At 46.8% G+C, this 22,298-nt stretch overlaps 1 protein-coding gene across 3 annotated transcripts in view; it reads right to left on the bottom strand.

Annotated features, from left to right (window-relative positions):
- LOC137413313 (tumor protein 63-like) overlaps positions 1–22,298 on the bottom strand; it is a 109,937-nt gene that overhangs the window by 15,468 nt on the left and 72,171 nt on the right. For all 3 annotated transcript variants that reach the window (XM_078771451.1, XM_078771452.1, XM_078771450.1), the window contains exons 5-7: positions 22,176–22,285; positions 21,080–21,201; positions 13,877–13,950 (exon numbers count right to left, since the gene is read on the bottom strand). In XM_078771451.1, the coding sequence (XP_078627577.1) occupies positions 13,877–13,950; positions 21,080–21,201; positions 22,176–22,285 (306 nt within the window). The remainder of the gene's footprint in view (positions 1–13,876; positions 13,951–21,079; positions 21,202–22,175; positions 22,286–22,298) is intronic.

Below are 22,298 nucleotides of genomic sequence, written 5' to 3'. Positions count from 1 at the left end.
TACCAGCGGTACCATGGACAAAGGTAGCCAGTGATATGTGTGAGCTACACGGGCAGACCTACCTCTTGGTGACGGATTATTACACCAATACACCAAGTACCCAGTTGTGAAGAGAATGGAATACACGACGAGCAGTGCAGTAGCCAAGGCCACATCTGAATGTTTCAGTATGTTCGGCCCACCTCTGGAGGTCATATCGGACAATGGACCTCAATATGTGGGTAAGCCGTACCGTGATATGTCCTCAATATGTGGATAAGCCGTACCGTGATATGTGTACCAAATGGAATGTAAAATACACGACAACATCGCCGAGGTATCCACGCAGTAATGGATTGGTTGAGAGACAAGTTCAAACAGTGAAGAACATGATCAAAAAGTGTATTAGATCAGGGATTGACATAGATATTGCACTACAACACCTGAGGCGCACACCTTTAGATTCCCACCTCCCAAGTCCAAGCGAAATGCTGTTCAACCGGCCTATACACACCAACCTACCAAGTCGCCTGTTGGTTCCTGCACAACAAAGGCATCAGGAAATTCAGGAACGATTGAAGGAACGTGGAGACCGGATGGCGAAGCAATATAACAGAACGGCTGGGCCGCAATTACCTGAATTGGCTATTGGACATCGGGTTCGGATTCCGAACAAGGACACGCACCAATGGTACCCCGGGAAAGTTGTGGCCCGCTGTAATGAACCCCGCTCGTATATAGTACAGACGCCTAACGGGACGCGTCTTCGAAGAACCAGGGCACACTTGCGTGAACTTCATCCACCCGATTGTGGCGCCAAGTGGAAGGACGAACCGACCAAACCAACACATCAAAGTCTACCGACTGCTCGACACGTACATTTCAACAACGACGCTTCAGCAATGAAAACTAACGGCTGCTCCAGCTCCAAGGATGACGAGAGTGCTGAGACAACAAGGCCGGACAACTCTCCGTACTCGACCAGATCAGGCCGTGTGATTCGAAAACCGTTGAGATATCGTGATAGTGAATAACGACCATCAGAAATCAGCCCTTGTAATATTGGTGCAGAGACAATGCGTTGATTGGAATGATTCTGTGTTTTCTCTGTTTTAGCTAATCATACTGAGCAGTAATTACATTTTGGTTAAGAGTTATAACAGTAACCCCAGATCCCATCTATGTGTGGTGCAAGTTGTGTCTGATTGTGTTTATTATTTTGATTTAGTTTAGTAGTGTTTTGTTGCACACAAACATAATAATTTGCATACAAACATAATAATTTCCATGAAAGGGAGATGTTGTGATTGGTACTACGTACTGCGTAGTGACGGCTAGGGGCGTGGCTTCGGTGGTTCATGGCGGCTCGTCATGATGGCCGTGTGCTCTGTGAGAGCTTGGTGTCTTCTTTAATAAACCACTTGTAGTAAGGGAAACATATGAAAATCTGTTAACTAAATTACCAAAAAATTTCTTCACCAATATGTTTGTAAAGGTGTGTAATAACATGTGTTAAAATGTTGAAGGTCAACTCCCGTGGGAAACCCAGAAAAAAAGCTGTTGAATTCGGGTACCGAAAAATTATTTTCGAGAATTTTTATTTTTTTAAATCGGCCCTTAAGTAACTTATGAGGGGTCAAATAAGGGGTTTTCATGATTCTGAGTTGATTGTTAACATTTATATTTCACCACAGACACTCCTTTGTGGAAAAATAATTTCTAAATATATCTCATTTTCTACTTTGCAGGACATGGAGTCTAGCAATATGGATGAAGACGTTTACTCCACCTGTGCTCAATTGCTTCATCTGTGCACGCTCGGATACACCAGCTGAAAGGCTCATACAGGCAACTCCAAAGGGATACTCAACTTTATTGAAACAAGCAGAAACTGTCGAAAATGTTACTGTTGTGGAACGTATGAAGGAGGCTCAAAAGGAAGGAAAACTGAGGTACCACCAGAAGTGTAAAAATGATCTGTACAACAACTTTGTTGCAACCACCAAGAAGTCAGCTCAAGCATCAAAGGCAGAGAAAGAGTCATCAAAGTTGAAGAGAAGACGCACTACTTGTGAGTTCAGTTCATCAACTGGCTGCAGTTCTAGAAGATCACAGTCAGTTGACCTCCTGTATAAGGATGTATGCATTCTTTGCAACCAACCAGCCCAGCTCTACAAACATAATCCAGCACAAGCTAGAAAGAAATACAGAGTGCCAGATAATTTGACTGCAGATACACTGAAGCCAAGCTTGCTGAAGACAGCACGGAGTCGCGGGGATGACTGGGGCACTGAAGTCACTGGACGCCTGGAAGGGATCAACGACTTGGTAGCAGAAGAAACACTGTACCATTTGCGATGCAAACTTATGTTTGCGAGAGGTGACAGTTTGTCCAAGACTGATGAGGAAGGAAAAAGGAAGAGAGGACAGAGGAGTATTGATGAGGAGCGAGAGGCAGTTTTTATTGAATTCTGCGAATGGTTAGACTCAGAATTAGAGCATGGGGTAATGAACATGGACCAAGTCCATGAAAAGCTGCAGGAGTTTGATCAGTCACCAGAGAAGAGCCTTTATTATTCAAAGCATTGGCTAAAGATAAAACTTCTAGAGAAATACGAAGACACCTTGTATTTCACAACACAGGAAAGAAGGGCAGATGTACTCTGTCTCAAAGATGGCACCGACAATATTCTGCGAGGGCATCATGCTAATCTTGACCATGGAGATGAGAAGACTCAGATCATAAAGACGGCACTCAAGTTCATATCCAATGATATTGCCTTGATTGATTTAGGTCCAAAGTCATACCCCACCACACACAGTATAACTGACATCGATAGTCAGCTGACACTTGTTCCTGCAAGCCTTCAGATGTTCTTGAGACCGATTGTCAAGACAGACGAAAGAGTTGCCGTTTGGGGGCAGAATTTTATTAAGGCCTGTCGACCTCGGTCTGGAGTATTGCCACACCAAATGGGGCTTGCCATACAACTTGATCATAGATTTGGGTCAAAATGGATGCTCAACTAGTTCCACTGGCTGGGATACACTGAGTCTTACACGGAGACACAAAACTACAAATACTGCTTCCTTAATAGTAGGAGTGGAGATGATGTTCCAGATATTTCTGGCACTCTTGACACCATTGTGGAGGAAACCGATGAACAGATCAATGATGAGGTTGCGGTTGATGCTGCGCTTGAGGATCAATCAGTGATGACAGCCAAAGTGCCAGCCAGTGAAAGTGAATTGTCAAGTAATGATCAGGTGGTCTTTATGGATGTGATTCAGGCTGGTACTGCGATTTTCAAGTACATTTACCATGGACGAGATACTACATTGGGTGAAATTCGGTACAACATGTTCTCAAGGAAGGCAGCGGCAGGAGTGATCAAACCAGAGACTCTACCTCCAACAGAGGGTGCAGCTGCACAACATTCACTCCGTGCCTACCTGCAGACCCGGGACTGGATCCTTCTACAGAGCATGTCTCTGAACCCCAGTGACTATGGATGGACAATAGGTGTGCATGGGTATGAGCCAGTTCCAACACTGGACCCCACGGCTCCTGAGGAGCTATTGCAGTTCACGAGCTGTAATTGTCATGGAGATTGCAGCAACCGGCGATGCAGCTGCAAGAAGAATGGGGTCACGTGCATCTCGGCCTGTGGAGTCTGTAATGGCATTACATGCAGAAACTGCAGTCATGATGTTGTTGAGTCTGAAGAAGACATAGACAATGACTGTTGAAACTTCTGACATTGTGAATGAGAAATAACTCTTGAGTATTATATATGTATGTGAAATAAAAGCTACTTTGTGTGTAAATGTAAAAGTGAAAATATAAATGTTAACAATCAACTCAGAATCATGAAAAACCTTATTTGACCCCTCATAAGTTACTTAAAGGCCGATTAAAAAAAATAAAAATTCTCTAAAATAATTTTTCGGTACCCGAATTCAACAGCTTTTTTTCTGGGTTTCCCACGGGAGTTGAACTTCAACATTTTAACACATGTAATTACACACCTTTACAAACATATTGGTGAAGAAATTTTTTGGTAACAATTTAGTTAACAGATTTGTGAAATATCTCATAAAATGCCCTTACTATTGATTGAAGGAGATTCCTGAACTTATTACAAGGACCACTGGCATTGATGAACAGAAATGGGAAGAGAAGGCCAAAGGACGGGTATGGTGTGTGTGTGTGTGTGTGTGTGTGTGTGTGTGTGTGTGTGTGTGTGTGTGTGTGTGTGTGTGTGTGTGTGTGTGTGTGTGTGTGTATCCTCTGTGGCAAAGTAGCCAGGGCAGCAGATCAGGCAGATGCCAAAATAAACAGTCACCATTGACAGAGAGGGTGGTGATCAGATTCATCGCCTAAACTTGTATTTCTATATGGATTTTTTACATCACAATTTGAACCTCTAAATGGAATGATCTCTTATCGTGCATTCCAGGGGTAAACACATCACACTCGCGTACACCGTGGGATCTTTAACTTCCACAAACTAATACTAATAGATAGGACACCCGGCTTAATGTTAAAAATAATAAATGGTGTTAAAAATAAAATAAGATAAAGAGAGACCTTTTTTGGTGGGAGGAGGGATGGGAGAGGTAAAGTCGACTTTTAGGGTAAAGAATATACAAAACCGACTACAACATACTATCCCTTTACAAGACCCTCACATAGACATCACAAGCAGTACAGATGTACACTACACAATCACCCATCCATACTCAAACTATTATACCTTCAAGTGCTGCCAATCACCATGTACCCCTCTATCTCCAATGCATCAACGTAGGCCTATACCTATCTAATTAAAATTTTAAAATATCTACAGTTTCTGCTGCCACTAACTTTCTTTCAAGAGCACGCCACAGCATGCGGCCTGACGAATAAAGCAGTTATCATACGGACTGCATGTAAAATGTGTACCATTTTGCTCCGGGAGTCGGAATATTGTCAGTCCGCCTTCGAAATGTGAAAATATTCATTTAACAGACACTTTTATGCATGCCTGGAATGTATGACGTCAAGATGTACTCTGCCAGGATGTATGGTACACACACATACAAATATATACATTATAAATATATATCTATGTATATATCCATATATATATATATATATATATATATATATAGATACTGTATATATATATATATATATATATATATATATATATTTATATATATATATATATATATATATATATATATATATATGTATATATATATATATATATATATATATATATATATATATATATGTATATATATATATATACATATATATATATATATATATATATATATATATATATATATATATATATATATATATATATATTGTTGCGGATATGGGACTTGGCCTCCATATCCGCTTGTAAATATTCCCCTATTTCCCCAATACTCCCCAACTATCCCCAATCCCCCATTCCCTAGTCCCATTGTCTGTAAACAACACTCTGTAGAACCGACCTTCCCCTTCTTCCCCCATTAAATGTCGTGCCCAGGTCCACCGCATCTCACGTAGACAACTTTCGGACCTCTTGCTAGTTATTCTTAGTCTATGTCAGTTAAGGACTCGTTTCCATTAATTCTGACTCTTCGTTGCACCAGAATGTGATTGTATGGCACCAGTAGTGAGTTTAGGACCTCCCCATACCTCCTCCCATCTTCCCCATGAAACAACAACTACAACAACGGCGTGCGGGGAGTGTGCGTCCTCACACCAGCTTGGTTAGCCGCCATTGACCATGCGCTCCGACGGGGTTACCACGAAGGGGCTCACTGTCAGCTCCTCGTCAAGGGCGGAGCCCGGTAACCCCCCCGCACCCAATAAGAAGGGCGGACCGATTCCATCTGGGGCGGAGCTAACTAGCCGAGGGCGTGTCACTCCCCGCCGGATATACGCAGCGACTGACCGGACGTGACGTCAGATGCGCCTCAGCCACGAAAGAGAACCAGACGCCACCTCCGAGCGCTGTGAGACCTCCCGCATCTCTGGACCGGACCGGGTCGATTCTGTCCCTGAGCCAAGAGTGCACCTTGAGCCATCGACTACCCGCCTTCCTTGCCATCAATCCCCGTGTGAGTCAGTCTTGTCCCGTTTATCTGTCGTCTGTCGGGGCGAAGATAAGACCGTGTTTAAGTGCCCACCTTTCTATGCTGTCTCTCTTGTCTTTGTAATCTAACATTCCGCACTATTATAACCTCCTCCGGAGGTCTTGAGAACTATACCCCTGGTGTCGTGTCATTTAACCCAGCCGCTGTGTCCTTTCCTCAATTGATTTAGCATAGCGCGACTCGGCCAAGGTTCGAGTATAATCGGGTAACTTGTGCGAACACGGCGGCCATTCCGCTCGGCCCACCATAACATCAGTCGTGTCCGTAACAATTGGTGTCGAGGAGTGGAATTCGGACCTGGGACTAAATTTGTTAGGCCCAAATTTTGGAACACCAATTGTACCAGTAGGGTAACAATTGGTGTTGGGAAGTGAAATTCGATCCGGAGCGCGTTTCACGCGCTCGAAATTATAACGGCGAAATTTGATTTTGTTTAAAAAAAAAAAAAAAACCCGAATTTTGAAAGTCGCGCTATGGCGGATCAAGACAGCTGGGTTCCGGTAGAGGAGAGTGAGGCAGGGTCGATCCAGGACCAAATTGAGGGACATGAGGGACAAGAGGAGAGCGAAGCAGTGAGGGTAGCAGATTCGCAAAATAGCGCCGTCACGCACGAGGGTGCGGGCGCGCGAAATAGCGCCTCGCACATGGCCACGGCGCCCACGCCCGCGACCGTAGTAGCGCCGCTGGTAAATTTGGACCTTTTTTTCATACAAATGAAGGCCCTTATGGCCCAGAATAGCGAGAAAATGAGGGAGGAAATGAGGGCTCAGAGTGAGCGATTGGAGGGCCAATTGGGGGTAATGGGAAACCAAATGGGGGTAATGAGGGACGAAGCGAGGGGTACCGGTGAGGGGTTAGACAACGGGATAAAAGAGGTGAAAAATGGGTTAATGGGGGTAGAAAATAGAATGGCTGCCCAGGAGAATCAGATAGAGGGAGTGCAAAAGGGGTTAGAGGGGTTAGAAAACAGGATGGAAGGCAAATTGAGGGACATGAGGGACCAAGCGGAAAGGGAAGTTAAACAAATGGGGCAGCAGATAGAGGGGGTCAGAATGGGGGTAGAAACCAAACTGGATGCTCACAGGGAGGAAATGGAGCAGATGAGGGTGGCATCTGGGCAGGAGATGCAAGTGATGGGAGAGGAGATCAGAAGAGGAGTGGGTGAGGAGGTCGTAGGAGTGCGCGAGGAGGTGAGGCACTGTAAGGAGCACATGGAGAAGGAGGTGAGAAAGGGGACTGTAAAGTTACAAGGGGGCATAGAGGACCTGACGCAGGAGGTGGAACAGCTGACAGGGGGACAAAAAGGACTAATGGAGCAGGTTCAAAGGAACACTGCGGTATTAGGAGGGTTAAAGGCGACACAGAAAGAACTAAAAGATGACTTGATAGCGACGAAGAGGGAATGTCAGATGGTACGTGAGGGACTGACAACGAGGTTGGACGAGGTGATAGAGGTAATGGAGACGAAGGACCGGCAGGTGAGGACGCACATGGAAACGGTCAAGGTAGCCTTGGAGGACGAGCTTGAGGAGACGTACCGGGGAATAAAAGAGGTGAAGCAGAAATTAGAAGAAGTGGAAGAAGGGGTGAGCGAAATTAAGAAGCGACGGAGAGAGGATAAGAAAGAGATAAAGGAGGAGGTAAAAGAATTGGTCCGATGTCTGTGTTCGGATCGTGATGATGTGCTCATTAACCGGATGAGGGATTCGCAGGTGATGGAGGAGAAGCGAAGAGAAAGAGGACCCGGTGTAAGTGGTGACCAATATGGTCGTGCGTATGATGCGCCAGGTGATTTGATAAGCTTGGGGGTCGAGATAGACCCGGATGTTCGTGAGAGGCCAAGAGTGAGGTGTATGGCTGGTCCGGAGGGTATGGAACGAGAGGTGCGAGGTGTGGGTGAGCAAGGTTGTGGTGGTATGGAATGGGTAGCGGATTGCGGAAGTGTGACCCATGCATCGACACCAACGGGGGTAGTTGTTAGAGGGACCGGGGAGGCACGAGAGCCCCTTGGGGGTAATGTACTGTGGGGGCCCGGCCGGTTCGGCCCCGCGCTGACCCCGCAAGGGGCGACGCACGGGGTCCGGCAGGCGGGCAACGACTCGCATACGAGGTGGTCCCACAAGGTCCCACTCGCGCCGTATGACAGTGGGTAAGGGTGGCATCGCTGCCACCCTTCCCATGGTGGGGCAAAGGAGCAATAGATTATGGGGTGTATGGCAGTGAAAACTAGCCCGGGTGGGTTAGGTTATATTGTAGGGATCTAGCGAAGATGACATTAGGTGACGTTAAGTTTAGTTAGTGACTGATACCTGTAGTGGGGACGCAGGTAGATTAGTGTGGATGATAATGACGAGGGAGCGCAATAGTTTAAAGGCACGACTGGGAAGCGCAAGTTTCAGAAGGGAGTAGTTAGCTGAGATGATGCCGTGTGTGTGAGAATTGAACAGGTGTGATTGCACAGGTGTGCAACTGGACAGGTGTGATTGCACAGGTGTGCAACTGGACAGGTGTGTGGAGCAGTGTATGAGTAGTGAGTGTTGTGGATCAGCGCGAATGCGCTTGGGGAGAGGAGGGTGCAGGTGGCACCAGGTGTGAGAGCACAGGTGTGCAGGTACAGGTGTGTGGAGAGAGTTGGAGTAAGTGGTACGGAGTGGTGTGCATGGTGCGAAGGTGTGAATGGGGGAAGAGTGGACCCCCATCACGGATACCGGGGCGGGTAGTGTAAGTGTTAGGTAGAGGGTATAGGTAAATTGTGGTTGGATATTGGCATTTGTGGTGCGGTTGCAGAATGGTATTGTGGATGGGTGCATTAGTGTTGTGGAAATGGCTGGGCGTGTAGCCTGTTAGTGTGTGTAGTTGGTTGGGCACTCCACCACTGTGAGGATGTCGGCCAGGTGAGGCCGCAGGTGGGCTATGGGAGCCGTTAGTGTCAGTGGGGCCCGAGGATCCGGAGGACGGACCCGGGTAGCCCAGTGCCAGAGAGGGCACCGAGTGGGGAGAGCGCCAGAGGGCCTTCCCCAGGTAGATAGGTTAGGGTAAGGAGCAGGTAAGCTCGGAGGCAACTGCAGTGGTGGAGGTGTGCAGGTGGGTAGACCCGCTGGGAGAGGTACACGCCGCGGCCCAGAAATTGTGCGAGGGCACCGGGAGATGAATCGGGGGAGTGAGACCCCAAATTGAAAAGCACCACAGTTGGTCAATGGGAATTGGTTTTTAGAACCCATAGTGTAAGTTGGCCAATGGATTGGCAGGGAAAGACCCCGGGTAATGTAAAGTTGTTAAAGTCATTTAGGAAATAGTTAGGATTGATGAACCTGTCGCACCATACGCAGCCACTTACCTGTGGTGATGATGACTCCACACCTGTGTTTTCTTTGTTCTGTTGCAGGAAATGAGAATTGCTGTGAGGATTTGTGAGACGCATCACGACGTGGATGAGACATTGGGGTGATTCCATCTCTCCCTCCTTAGGAGGGACTGATGATGAATTGGTAATGGCAAATTTTGATTTTCAGTTGGAGATGGCAAATTTTGATGAGAGTTGAAAATGGCAAATTTGATTGGTTAGGAGGGAGAGAAGACGAATTTGGTTTATGGGAGGAACGGGGAAGACAGTAGGGACGTTTGTTGATTTGTAAAGTAGATGTTTATGGGTAGTGTTGTGTTGTGTGGATACAGTAAGGGGTAAGGGAGGGGCCATGTAGGTTACCTGGTGGGGGGGGGGGGGGGCGTACGGTAGGAACGTACCTGTCTCACCTGGTTCCCATGTGCCCCCAGTGTGCATTACCTTACATTGCGTGCACTTTGCGCCCTTACCACCTTACTCACTTGTCTGCTTCTTTTGTCTCCCACCTCCGAGGATCTGGCTTTGGGGCAGAGAGAGAGGAGAGAGAGGTGCTGGCTCCGCAGTTGTGGGCCTGCACTTTCGCTGCTTGCTGCCTGGATCGATACACCATATGGACCGCAATTTTGGTGGCCACCCACAATGGACCGCAGTTCTTTTGCGGCCAGGCACCACCCGTGAATGGACCTATGGGTCAACGTGGCACCTATGCCATACAGGTGAACCACTTATAGTTGGCCCCCTGACGGCCACAATAAAGAAATGGACGCGGTTGGCGCCTTTCTTTATTTTTGAAAGAAGTAAGAAGGCCAAGTGCACCACACGAAGGCAGGACCAGCGGCAGAACATCGGCCGGCTGCGACACCACACCATGATTATCAAACATTTTATTAGTGCACCGGATGGTGCTGACTGTGTGATGGGGTGGTGCTTTTGGTGCTTGGAAGGGGTGCTCTGCACATTATTAAAGGCCGTAAGGCCACAGAGCACTCGTGGGTTGGTGTATCGATGCTGGCATGCGTGCTCTCTCTATGCATAACATCTGCATGTGTTCCTCCAAAAACAGGTCCTGGATCGTAGTGTAAATATCAGCGTAGTCTTGTAAATAATGCTCCCTACCGGCTGTATGTTTAGTTTGCGAATTCTTTCCGTGATTCGGTTATCCTGTGGGTGTGTTTCTGTGAGGAGAAGGGTGCAACGTCGCAGGGGGACATATTTACTCATTTGTGAACATCTGTAAAACTGTCGCACTCAGGGTAGAGTTAATAGTAGAGGGAACTACATCTGAGTGCCACACTAAAATAGGTAAAAATTTATCGGGTCGGGACGCCCCGAGGGTAGAGAAGGGTGCAATGTTGCGGATATGGGACTTGGCCTCCATATCCGCTTGTAAATATTCCCCTATTTCCCCAATACTCCCCAACTATCCCCAATCCCCCATTCCCTAGTCCCATTGTCTGTAAACAACACTCTGTAGAACCGACCTTCCCCTTCTTCCCCCATTAAATGTCGTGCCCAGGTCCACCGCATCTCACGTAGACAACTTTCGGACCTCTTGCTAGTTATTCTTAGTCTATGTCAGTTAAGGACTCGTTTCCATTAATTCTGACTCTTCGTTGCACCAGAATGTGATTGTATGGCACCAGTAGTGAGTTTAGGACCTCCCCATACCTCCTCCCATCTTCCCCATGAAACAACAACTACAACAACGGCGTGCGGGGAGTGTGCGTCCTCACACCGGCTTGGTTAGCCGCCATTGACCATGCGCTCCGACGGGGTTACCACGAAGGGGCTCACTGTCAGCTCCTCGTCAAGGGCGGAGCCCGGTAACCCCCCCCCCCCCCCCCCGCACCCAATAAGAAGGGCGGACCGATTCCATCTGGGGCGGAGCTAACTAGCCGAGGGCGTGTCACTCCCCGCCGGATATACGCAGCGACTGACCGGACGTGACGTCAGATGCGCCTCAGCCACGAAAGAGAACCAGACGCCACCTCCGAGCGCTGTGAGACCTCCCGCATCTCTGGACCGGACTGGGTCGATTCTGTCCCTGAGCCAAGAGTGCACCTTGAGCCATCGACTACCCGCCTTCCTTGCCATCAATCCCCGTGTGAGTCAGTCTTGTCCCGTTTATCTGTCGTCTGTCGGGGCTAAGATAAGACCGTGTTTAAGTGCCCACCTTTCTATGCTGTCTCTCTTGTCTTTGTAATCTAACATTCCGCACTATTATAACCTCCTCCGGAGGTCTTGAGAACTATACCCCTGGTGTCGTGTCATTTAACCCAGCCGCTGTGTCCTTTCCTCAATTGATTTAGCATAGCGCGACTCGGCCAAGGTTCGAGTATAATCGGGTAACTTGTGCGAACATGGCGGCCATTCCGCTCGGCCGACCATAACATCAAAGTCGTGTCCGTAGCAATATATATGGATATATACATAGATATATATTTATAATGTATATATTTGTATGTGTGTGTACCATACATCCTGGCAGAGTACCTGGCAGAATATTCCATATTAAATGCCAAGTCTGTATATATATATATATATATATATATATATTTATATATATATATATATATATATATATATATATACAGACTTGGCATTTAATATGGAATATTTTTTTTGTGGGGGTGAACTTACTTTTCAAGATGTCTTAGAACCAAAAGTTCATTGGAATAATGTTGAAATTATTCTAGATTTTGTTAATGTGACCTTTAAAAGAAACAAAAACCACATTTGACATTTCGAAACAAATAAATTGATCTTTGAAAGTGATGTAAATTGATATCGAACTCAATTCATGGACAGTACTGTGTTAAACTTATGTACGTTTTCCAGAAGTATCTCTTTATTTTGCACATTAGCCAAAAATTTTTTTAACAAAAACAAATACAAAAAAAAAAAAAAAAAAAAAAAAAAAAAAAGTTAAATTACGACTGGGATTACGGACAGTAAAATTACAGTTCAGTGCTTCGTGTAACCCCCACGAGCATTCAGGAGAGCACGTACATGTTGAGGCATGCTGTTCACGAGATTTGCCAAGGTTTGGACAGGAATCGCTTGCCATGCAGTGACAATAGCCTGCTGCAATTCACGCACAGAGGTCGGCTGCTGGTCCAAGTGGTCGATTTGACGCGTTAATTCTGCCCACAAGTTCTCTATCGGATTCATATCTGGGGACATGGCAGGCCACTCCATATGCTCTACACCACGGTCAGCAAGAAAGTGTTGGATCATGCAAGCACGATGAGGCTGTGCATTGTCATCTTGGAAGACAAAGTTTCCTCGAAAGGCTGCACGAGCAAATGGAAGCAATGTTTCTTCCAGAATGGCCCTGTACTTGAACTGGTTCAGGTTTCCATTCAGAACAACCAGGTCAGTTTTGCCCCCTGCATGAAAATCAGCCCAAACGGTCACCCCACCACCTCCAGCTTGGACTCTTGGCACTATACAATCTTTGTTGTAGGCTTCATGCACTTGTCTGCGCACTCGGACGTGGCCATCTTGACGATAGACCAGAAATCTGGACTCGTCACTGAAGATCACGTGATTCCAGTGTCCTGGCTGCCATTGACGGTGCTCTCTGGCCCACTGCAATCGGCGCTGGTGGTGTTGTCTGGTCAGGTGTGGCTTTCTCAGGGGCTGTCTGGCACGATAGCCTGCTTGAACCAGTCGTTGGTTGACTAGCCTTCTGGATACAGGCACATTTGTCAGTTGCTGCCACTCAGCCCTAAGCTGATTAGCTGACCTGGTATGGCCATTGCGGACTAACCGGTGCAGCTGGCGATCATCCCTCCTTGTGGCCCTGCGGGGACGTCCTGGCCTCGGTATTGGAGTAGGGACACCCCTCTGAGCATTTCGTTTCAGGATCTTTGACACCTGACCTTGAGTGATGCCATACTGCCGAGCAATAGCACGCTGTTTCATGCCGTAATTTCGTAAAGCCACCACTCCATGACAAACAGCATTGTCGAGTTGACGGACCATCTCCAGAGGAAGCGGCAATAACTTTTGGAGATGTCCAGCAGTTGTTTTTTACTAATACAGAACGCAACAACCCTTGTATATCCGACTGTGAAGCCAATCATCAAATGCACCTGTCCGTACATTTTGCCACACCACCTGTGATATAATCCTGTTGTTGACTTCTTGCTGTGACAGACAATCAATGACATGGTTCTTTTAACAAATAAATCACCAAAGTGTAAAAGAAACTCACCAGATTGATATACTGAGTTAAGAAAGTAACCCCAAGTCAAGAAAAAATATATATTCCATATTAAATGCCAAGTCTGTATATATATCAAAACACACACACACACACACACACACACACACACACACACACACACACACACACACACACACACACACACATATACACACACATATGCACACACTAAAGTCATTACGTACCGGTATGTACAGCATCCCATCAGCAAGTCGTCTCCTCCTGCTGACCTGCATGGAGAGAGGACCAGCCCTGCAGGCTACCGACATCAGACACCTGGTTATGATGATTACAACAAACATCCAACCCGGATAAATCACAAACAGACGATTCCATCGACAGTTAGAGATATATATTATACTGTGGGACCCTGCTATTCGTGGGGCATACGTTCCTGGACAATCTGCGAATAGCAAAACCGCGAATAGCGAAACCGCAAATAGCAGGTCATTGCTAGAATGGAAAGGGGGGGGGGGGGGGGATTGGTTCCCAAATCGCGAAAATCCACAAATAGAGAGGAACAAACCACAAATGGCGAGGCAAAATCTGTGAATGGTGAGGCAAATTCCGAGAATGTCGACGATATTCCGTGAAGGTCGATGAAAGTCCCGGAAATGGCGAGACAAAACCCGCGAATGTCGATGAAAGTCCCGGAAATGGCGAGACAAAACCGGCGAATGTCGACGATAATCCACGAAGGTCGATTAAAGTCCTGGAAATGGCGAGGCAAAACCCACAAATGTTGACGATATTCCGCAAAAGTCGATGAAAGTCCTGGAAATGGCGACACAAAATCCGCAAATGTCGACGATATTCCGCGAAGGTCGATGAAAGTCCCGGAAATGGCGAGACAAATCCCGTGAATGTCGATGATATTCCGCGTAGGTCGATGAAAGTCCCGGAAATGGCGAGACAAAACCCGCGAATGTCGACGATAATCCACGAAGGTCGATTAAAGTCCCGGAAATGGTGAGGAAACACCCGCAAATGTCGACGATATTCCGCGAAGGTCGATGAAAGTCCCGGAAATGGCGAGACAAAACCCGCGAATGTTGACGAAAATCCGCGAAAGTTGGTGAAAAACCCACTAATGCAGGTTAAAATCCAGTGAATATATGCCACACATTGTTTCAATGGGGTAAAGGGGGATACGTTATAGGTTCCCAGCAGATCCTGATTCAAAGAGGAATTTTTTTAAAGTTTAAAATGTTTTCGACTGCAAATGCACATGATAAGAGTTTCACAAAAAATGCTTACAAAAGAAAAAAAACAACCAAAAACACCAGGTACCATTTTCAATTTATTACCTCCACCACCAAAGGTGGATGGAGGTTATGTTTTCACCCCTGTCTGCCTGTCTGTTTGTTTGTCTGTCTGTCCGTCCGTTTGTGAACAAAATATCTCAAAAAGTTATGAACGGATTCAGACGAAATTTGGCAGAGCTGTAGCATGTGTGACAAGAACGAAATAATCAGATTTTGGTGAAGGGATAAATAATGAACGAAGGAAAGAAGTGCAGGCTGAATAGTTTTTTGAAGTGACAATTTTTTTTTCCAGGTGAGGAGGGGGAATAGGATAAACCTGAAGAAGCTGAAACAGTCAACTGGATGAAGGTCTATCTAGCACATAAAACCTTTATCATGGCACCCATCTTAGAGAGGTAGCTTCATCACGGGAGATTCCAATGATTCTGAACGCTTTGGTTTCAACAGCGTGAAGACAAGCTAGGTGTGAGGCAGGAGCACCAGCCCAGAGGGGAGAGCAGTATTCCATTGAGCTGCGGATGAAAGCCTTGTATGTGGTGAGGAGCTCAGGTGTGCCAAGGAAGGACTTCGCACGACAGAGGATGCCCAGTTGGCGACTGGCTTTGGAGGCCAGATTTGAAATGTGGTTTTCCCAGGAAAGATTATGGCAGATAGTGAGACCCAAATGCTTGAGTGAAAGAACTTCTTGGAGAGGATTATTCAGAAAGTGGATGGGAGGGTTGTCCAGTCGGTCTTTTCGGAGAGACATCGTAAGAGTGTGAGATTTGTCAGGATTGAAAGACATGTTCCACTTGTTTGCCCAGTCAGTGATTTTGTCCAGGTCTGCAGAGAGTTAGGAGGCTGCAGACTGCCGATCTGAGGGATGAGGAATGGAGCGGCAGAGAGTGGAGTCATTAGCAAAGAGATAGAGAGGATTTTCAAGAGAGTCGGAGAGATCATTGATGAAGACCAGAAAAAGCACAGGGCCCAGAACACTGCCTTGGGGAACTCCAGCCTGAACAGGAAGAGGAGATGAGAGAAACCCATTCAGGGCCACACGTTGACTACGACAAGAGAGGAAGTCCGCCAGCAATGCAGGGAGATTTCCATGGATACCAAAAGAGGAGAGTTTGGTGAGCAGAGCGGGGTGCCAAACCGTATCGAAGGCATGTGATATGTCGAAGGAGACAGATCTAATTTCCTGTTTGGCATTGAGGACCTCCATCCATTGTTGAGAGAGCAGAAGCAGCATGTCCAGAGTAGAGTGACCTGGACTGAAACCAAATTGATGATCAGAGATCAAGCCATTGGAGAAGAGGAAAGATTTCATATCCGAAGCAATGATGGATTCCATGTCTGCTAATAATTGGGAGAAGGCTGATTGGTCTGTAGTTGCTAGGATCTGTTTTTACACCTTTTTTGTGTAAAGCGGTGATGTTGGCTGATTTCCAGGCAGATGGCAGTTGACCTTGATCAAAAGAGAGGGTGACGAGAACAGAGAGAGGGAGTGAAAGAGCGGAAGAACAGGATTTTAGGACCCGTGGGCTGATGCCGTCAGGTCCAGTTGCAGAATCAGAGTCGAGGGTTGACAGAAACTTTTCCACCTTCTCAGGAGGAAAGGACACAGAGTCCAGGAGCAGCTGGGTACGACTGGGTGTACAGTGGGTACAGAGAGGGATAGGTTTGGGACACAAGATTTAGAGGCAAACACAGAGTTGAGGCATTCAGCTTTTTCACGTGCGGAGTCAGCTGTGTAGCCGTTTGAGGTAAGGGAGGGGATGGAGGGGAACAAAGACCAGAAACAGATTTGACCAGATGCCACCAGGATTTGGAAGACGGAGACAGATAAGAGAGTTTGGTCTTGAGAATGGAGAGATATTGTTTCCTGGCTCTCCTGAGGGTGGACACACACTTGTTTCGGGCTACGTGAAAGGAAATTAGATTTCCTTCCGTTGGATTTGCTTTCCAGGAGACGAAGGCAAGTTGTTTCTGGGCAACAGCCTCACCACAAGATTCCGTGTACCATGGATGGGAGGAAGGGTATGACAACTGAAGACGAGATGGGATAAATCTGTGCATGAGAGAGAGCAATTTACTTTGGAAGAATTCCCAGGATGAGTTGATGTCAGAGGTGGTAGAGATGGGAGACTAGTCCAGATGATTGATGGCTGCTTGAAGACCGAGCAAGTTGGCCTGAGTGAAATGCCAGACTCATCGACGCTGAGGAGGCTCCCTGAGAATGGTCAGAGAGATGTCCACTTTAACAAGCACATGATCAGATGAGCCGATTGGAGCAGAAGAAGAGCAGCAGACATTTTCAGGGAAGTTAGTCATAAGCAAGTCCAGAAGAGAAGATGCTCCGTTGACTGAGATCCGGGTCGGGAAATAGACAGTTTGTGTCAGTCCCAGTGAGTCACAGAAGTCCTTTGCTGAGGAGCCATGGCTGGTGAGAGAGGTGCCCACACCCAGCCAACTGACATGGTGACAATTGAAATCACCACATATGAGGAAGAGAGAGTTGGGATGAGTAGATAGAAGTTGGTCCATATTATCAGACAGCGAGATGTAGATGGAGTCATCACTGTTTGGTGGACGGTACAACACACATATGAACAAGAGGTGGGAGCGAAGGGGAAGCCGTAGCAGAGGTATTCCTGGGGGTGAGGTGGAGAGAGGGCAGTGCAGGGCGAGTGAGGAAGAGAGTTTTTGATAAAGATAGCAACCCCACCTCCAGGACGAGGCTCAGGTCTATCATACCGGAGGAGGGAGTAACCCGGGAGAGATACTAAGGAATCAGAGACATCATGAAGGAGGAAAGTTTCTGTTAAGCAGATCACGTCTGGTTTGTCAGAAGCAACCTGTATGGAGAGATCAGTTAAGTTTGAACGAAGGCCCTGGATGTTTGAGGTCCATACCATTAATGAAGAGGATGGGGGAGCATCGGATACAGAACAGGGGGGAGGAGGGGTAGGGTAAAATGTGGAAGAGGAGGAAGGGGTAGGGAGAGCTGTTGAAGGTGTGTCGGAGATTTCAGAATAGCTCGGAGAAAGGGAAGGATGGGGCGGACAAAAGGTTTGATGGTGATTGGTTGAGGCACAATGAGGTGTTATTTGAGGAGGGGGAAGAGCGAAGTAGGAGGTTTGGGGAGATGGAGGTGAGAGTTTGAAAGGGGAAGAAGCGGGGAGGACGCTTTGAGGAGGAGGGGTGAGAGGGGGGAAATGGAGAAGAAATGAGGATGGGGAGATTTGAAGGGGAGGGGCGAGGGGGGAGTTTATGAGGGGAGGGGTTAGGGGGGAGTTTAGAAGGGAAGGGACAAGGGGAGGGATTTGAAAGGGATGGGAGATGGGTGAGATTTGGAGGGGAGGGGTGAGGGGGGGAGTCTAGGAGGTGAGGGGTGAGGGGAAGTCTTGGAGGGGAGGGGTGTTCGGGGAGTTTACTAGGGAAGGGGCAAGGGGGGAGATTTGAAAGGGATGGGTGATGGGGAGGATTTGGAGGGGAGGGGCAAGGGGGAAGATTTGAAAGGGATGGGTGATGGGGAAGATTTGGAGGGGAGGGGTGATGTGGAAGATTTGGAGGGGAGGGGTGAGATTGGATTTTGAAAAGTGCACGATAAATGGGAAACGAACAATTATTGCAAAATGAGTTTCTTGTGACCTTTGAGTTAAAAATACGTTTAAGGACGCTGGATGGGGGGTGGAGTGCAGGTGAGTTTAGGGAATGTAGAAAAGAGGCACTGTAAGAGATGGAATTTTTTTTTGGGATGAATAGATTTGGTGAGCAAGTCGAAAGCAACCTTTTAAAGAAGAAGAAGAAAAAGGTGTTATAATATACGACAGAAAACAGTACTTCAGGGGAAAGTTTAAACATTTTAAAGTTTCACAGGGAAAACTATCTGGGGAAATGGGGGAGAAACACGTGATCGAAGAACGAACGAACGAATAAGAACAACGAATAAACGAATAAGAACAGAGAAGGAAATGTTTTTTGGGGTTTTTTTTTTGTTTTTTTTGAGTTGGGATTTTGAACAAGGAAGTAGGCTATGGGGTGAAAAGACTGGGAAAACAGAGAACGAAAGTTATTGGAGCACAAATGACGGACCGCTGAGAGAAAAACAAAGCCTCAAGGTCGGACACTGTAGCCAACAAGGCCTCAAAAGACACGACACGAATTAACACGATTTTCTGTACAGGTATGAAAGATTTACACCGAGAATCTTCCTAGGGACACACTATAGGTACAAACACCATAAAATAAATACAGTTTTAACGAAAATACAAATGGGAACAATTACTTAACTTCGATGGAGATCATAGACAGCTGCGAATAAACGAAACCTCGCCCAACGACACAGATCTGATGATTTATTTTAGATTTTGACCTCAGGAATCCGAATCTACTTGTTTGGTTGTTCAAAAACCTGCAGTTAAGATTCTTCACGTAATTGAAAACCCTCCCATCTACTTTCTCAACAATCCTCTCCAAGAAGCTCAAGCTTTTGGGTCTCACTATCTGCCATGATCTTTCTTGGGAAAACCACATTTTCAAGCTGGCCTCCAAAACCAGTCTCCGATTAGGCATCCTCCGTCGTGCGAAGTCCGTCCTTGGCACACCTGAGCTTCTCACCACATAGAAAGGCTTTCATCCGCAGCTCAATGGAATACTGTTCTCCCCTCTTGGCCGCTGCTCCTGCCTCACATCTAGCTCGGCTTAACGCTGTTTAAACCAAAATTTCAGAATCATTGGCATCTCCTGCGATGAAGCCAACTCTGAGGACCTTTCACTCACTCACCACAGGCAGGTTGGTGGTCTTCCTGTCTTCTACCGACTCCTCTCCGGCCTTGCTTCCCCAGCTCTCTCTGTGCTCTGTCCCCCAAATATTCTTACAGGTCGCACAAGATCTGCCAGCAACCCTCTGATGGTTAAACTGCCAAAATCTAGGCTCTCTGCTCACCTTCACTCTTTCATTCCCCTTTTCTCCTGCCTCTGGAAAAAACTCCCCCACTCCCTTCAATCCCACTCCTCCCTCCAGGTCTTTAAAACAGCTGTTCACCACCATCTCTTATCTTACCCCATCCAAAATCTTGATGTTTTCTACCCCCGCTAATTCACCCAAGAACCACTTTTTTGAAATTCCAACTTCTTTCCTGGAAGTCCTTGCAGTGTCCATATGTTTTATACCTCTCCCACTTCCCCCCAAGCCCTCTCCCTGCCACATTTCTCTCGGTGTCTTGCTCTCAAATGTTGTGTTTGTGTCCTTCCCCCTCTCTCCCCATCTTGTCTACCGCTCCCCTTATTTTGTGTTTTATGTGTCGGTTTGACTGTTTGTGTGATTAATGTTAGCTCTTCCACGAGCCTCGATCTTGTATACAAAAAAAGAAAGAAAAAAAAAAGTAAGTATTCTATGAATAGTATATCTAGTTTCTATATTTTTACACTCATCTATAAGGTTCATGGAGGAGCTCGAACATGAACTGAGTGCAGGACGAAGACGTTAGAAGACGTTTACATCAACTACAAGGACATTCAGAGACAATGGACAAAGCCACAACATATATGGGATTTGATCCTGGGATCCCAATAACCTGGTTTTAGCTTAGCGGTTAGGGTGCCGGCTTGGGATCCTAGGATCCTGGGTTCGAATCCCGGTCGATCGCTGAATTAACGCCAGGGGGGTTGACTCAGCCTGTTATCCTTCCGAGGTCGGCAAATTTGAGTACCAGGTTGCTGGGATGAATGATCACGGTGTGTACCCCGGTTTAGAATATGTACACCGTATCCCTGCGCATCGTAAGAGGCGACTAAGGGTTGGCGCCAGGAAGGGCATCCGGCCATAACAACACTGCCTCAAACAGGGAACCATGATTGTCATGGAGCCCGCAAAGCTAACCCCTGCTCTAGTGGGGAAAATGGCCTTAAAACGATCATTCATATTCATATTCATCCCAACAACGAGCTACAAGGATAGAAGATATGAAATGCAACTCGAGGCCTGTTAGGTCACTCTACATTGGAGAACAAAAGGTCACTCTACAGGTGCCTGTTAGGTCACTCTACATTGGAGAACAAAATACCCAGAGTGCTTTACGAGTTTTTAAGTGGTTGGGCAAAGTGAGGAGGTGCAACACATGCTAAGTAATTGCTCACTCTTTCTGAAAGTTCCTTCTCGTCCTCGTCCTCTCCGTGCTCCCTCCTCATCGGCCCTGCGATCGCGCCCTGGGCAGGCGCAAACCCTCGCCTCAAAGCACCTCCGGCCTAGTACCTGACCCCTGGGGACAATGGGTAAGGATGCACAACAATGGGTCTCAAAGAGACAATTGAAAATGAAGTGAGGGACAAGATCATCAAGATCAATGCGATTTTGGAGTGGTATCATGGATGGGCATGTCCTCTGTGTTCTTGATATGTTTTTTCTACATGATGTATCCAAGTGTGTGTATTCCATGGCTGCATGTTCTTGACATGTCGGTTGCATGCAGGAGTTTGATGGATCATCTGGTGCAAGTGTGCCCATCATGTGATATTGACATTCTGTGTGATCAGGCCTGGTTTGTAATATATACTGCCTCAGGTATATGCTATATGTGAGCGTATGTGCTATAACGTGTGTGCTATAATGAGGTGCGTGTGTGCCATAACAGTATTTGTGTTGTGAGTGTTGGGTGCAGAGTATTTGTGTTGTGAGTGTTGCTGCGGAGTAGTTGTGCTGTGAGTGGTGGTGCAGAGTAAGTGTGCTGTGAGTGTTGTGAGTGGTGGTGCAGAGTAATTGTGCTGTGAGTGTTGTGAGTGGTGGTGCAGAGTAATTGTGCTGTGAGTGTTGTGAGTGGTGGTGCAGAGTAATTGTGCTGTGAGTGTTGTGAGTGGTGGTGCAGAGTAATTGTGCTGTGAGTGTTGTGAGTGGTGGTGCAGAGTAATTGTGCTGTGAGTGTTGTGAGTGGTGGTGCAGAGTAATTGTGCTGTGAGTGTTGTGAGTGGTGGTGCAGAGTAATTGTGCTGTGAGTGTTGTGAGTGGTGGTGCAGAGTAATTGTGCTGTGAGTGTTGTGAGTGGTGGTGCAGAGTAATTGTGCTGTGAGTGTTGTGAGTGGTGGTGCAGAGTAATTGTGCTGTGAGTGTTGTGAGTGGTGGTGCAGAGTAATTGTGCTGTGAGTGTTGTGAGTGGTGGTGCAGAGTAATTGTGCTGTGAGTGTTGCTGTGGAGTGATGAGTATTGTGGTTGGTGATGGAGTGTATTGGGAAGCTGTACTCATGTGTCTCCAGGCTGAGAATGAGCAGGATTGGTCGACGATTCATTCCACCAACACAGCTGCTGTTACACATGAAGCTAAGCAACACAATTGTGTGTTCAGAGCCAACCTGCACATCAACA

Source organism: Myxine glutinosa, chromosome 2, assembly GCF_964187855.1.
Source record: "Myxine glutinosa chromosome 2, kmMyxGlut1.1, whole genome shotgun sequence".
Classification (NCBI taxonomy): domain Eukaryota; kingdom Metazoa; phylum Chordata; class Myxini; order Myxiniformes; family Myxinidae; genus Myxine; species Myxine glutinosa.
The sequence above is the reverse complement of the archived record's forward strand: the minus strand, read 5'-3'. Positions and strand labels throughout refer to the sequence as shown.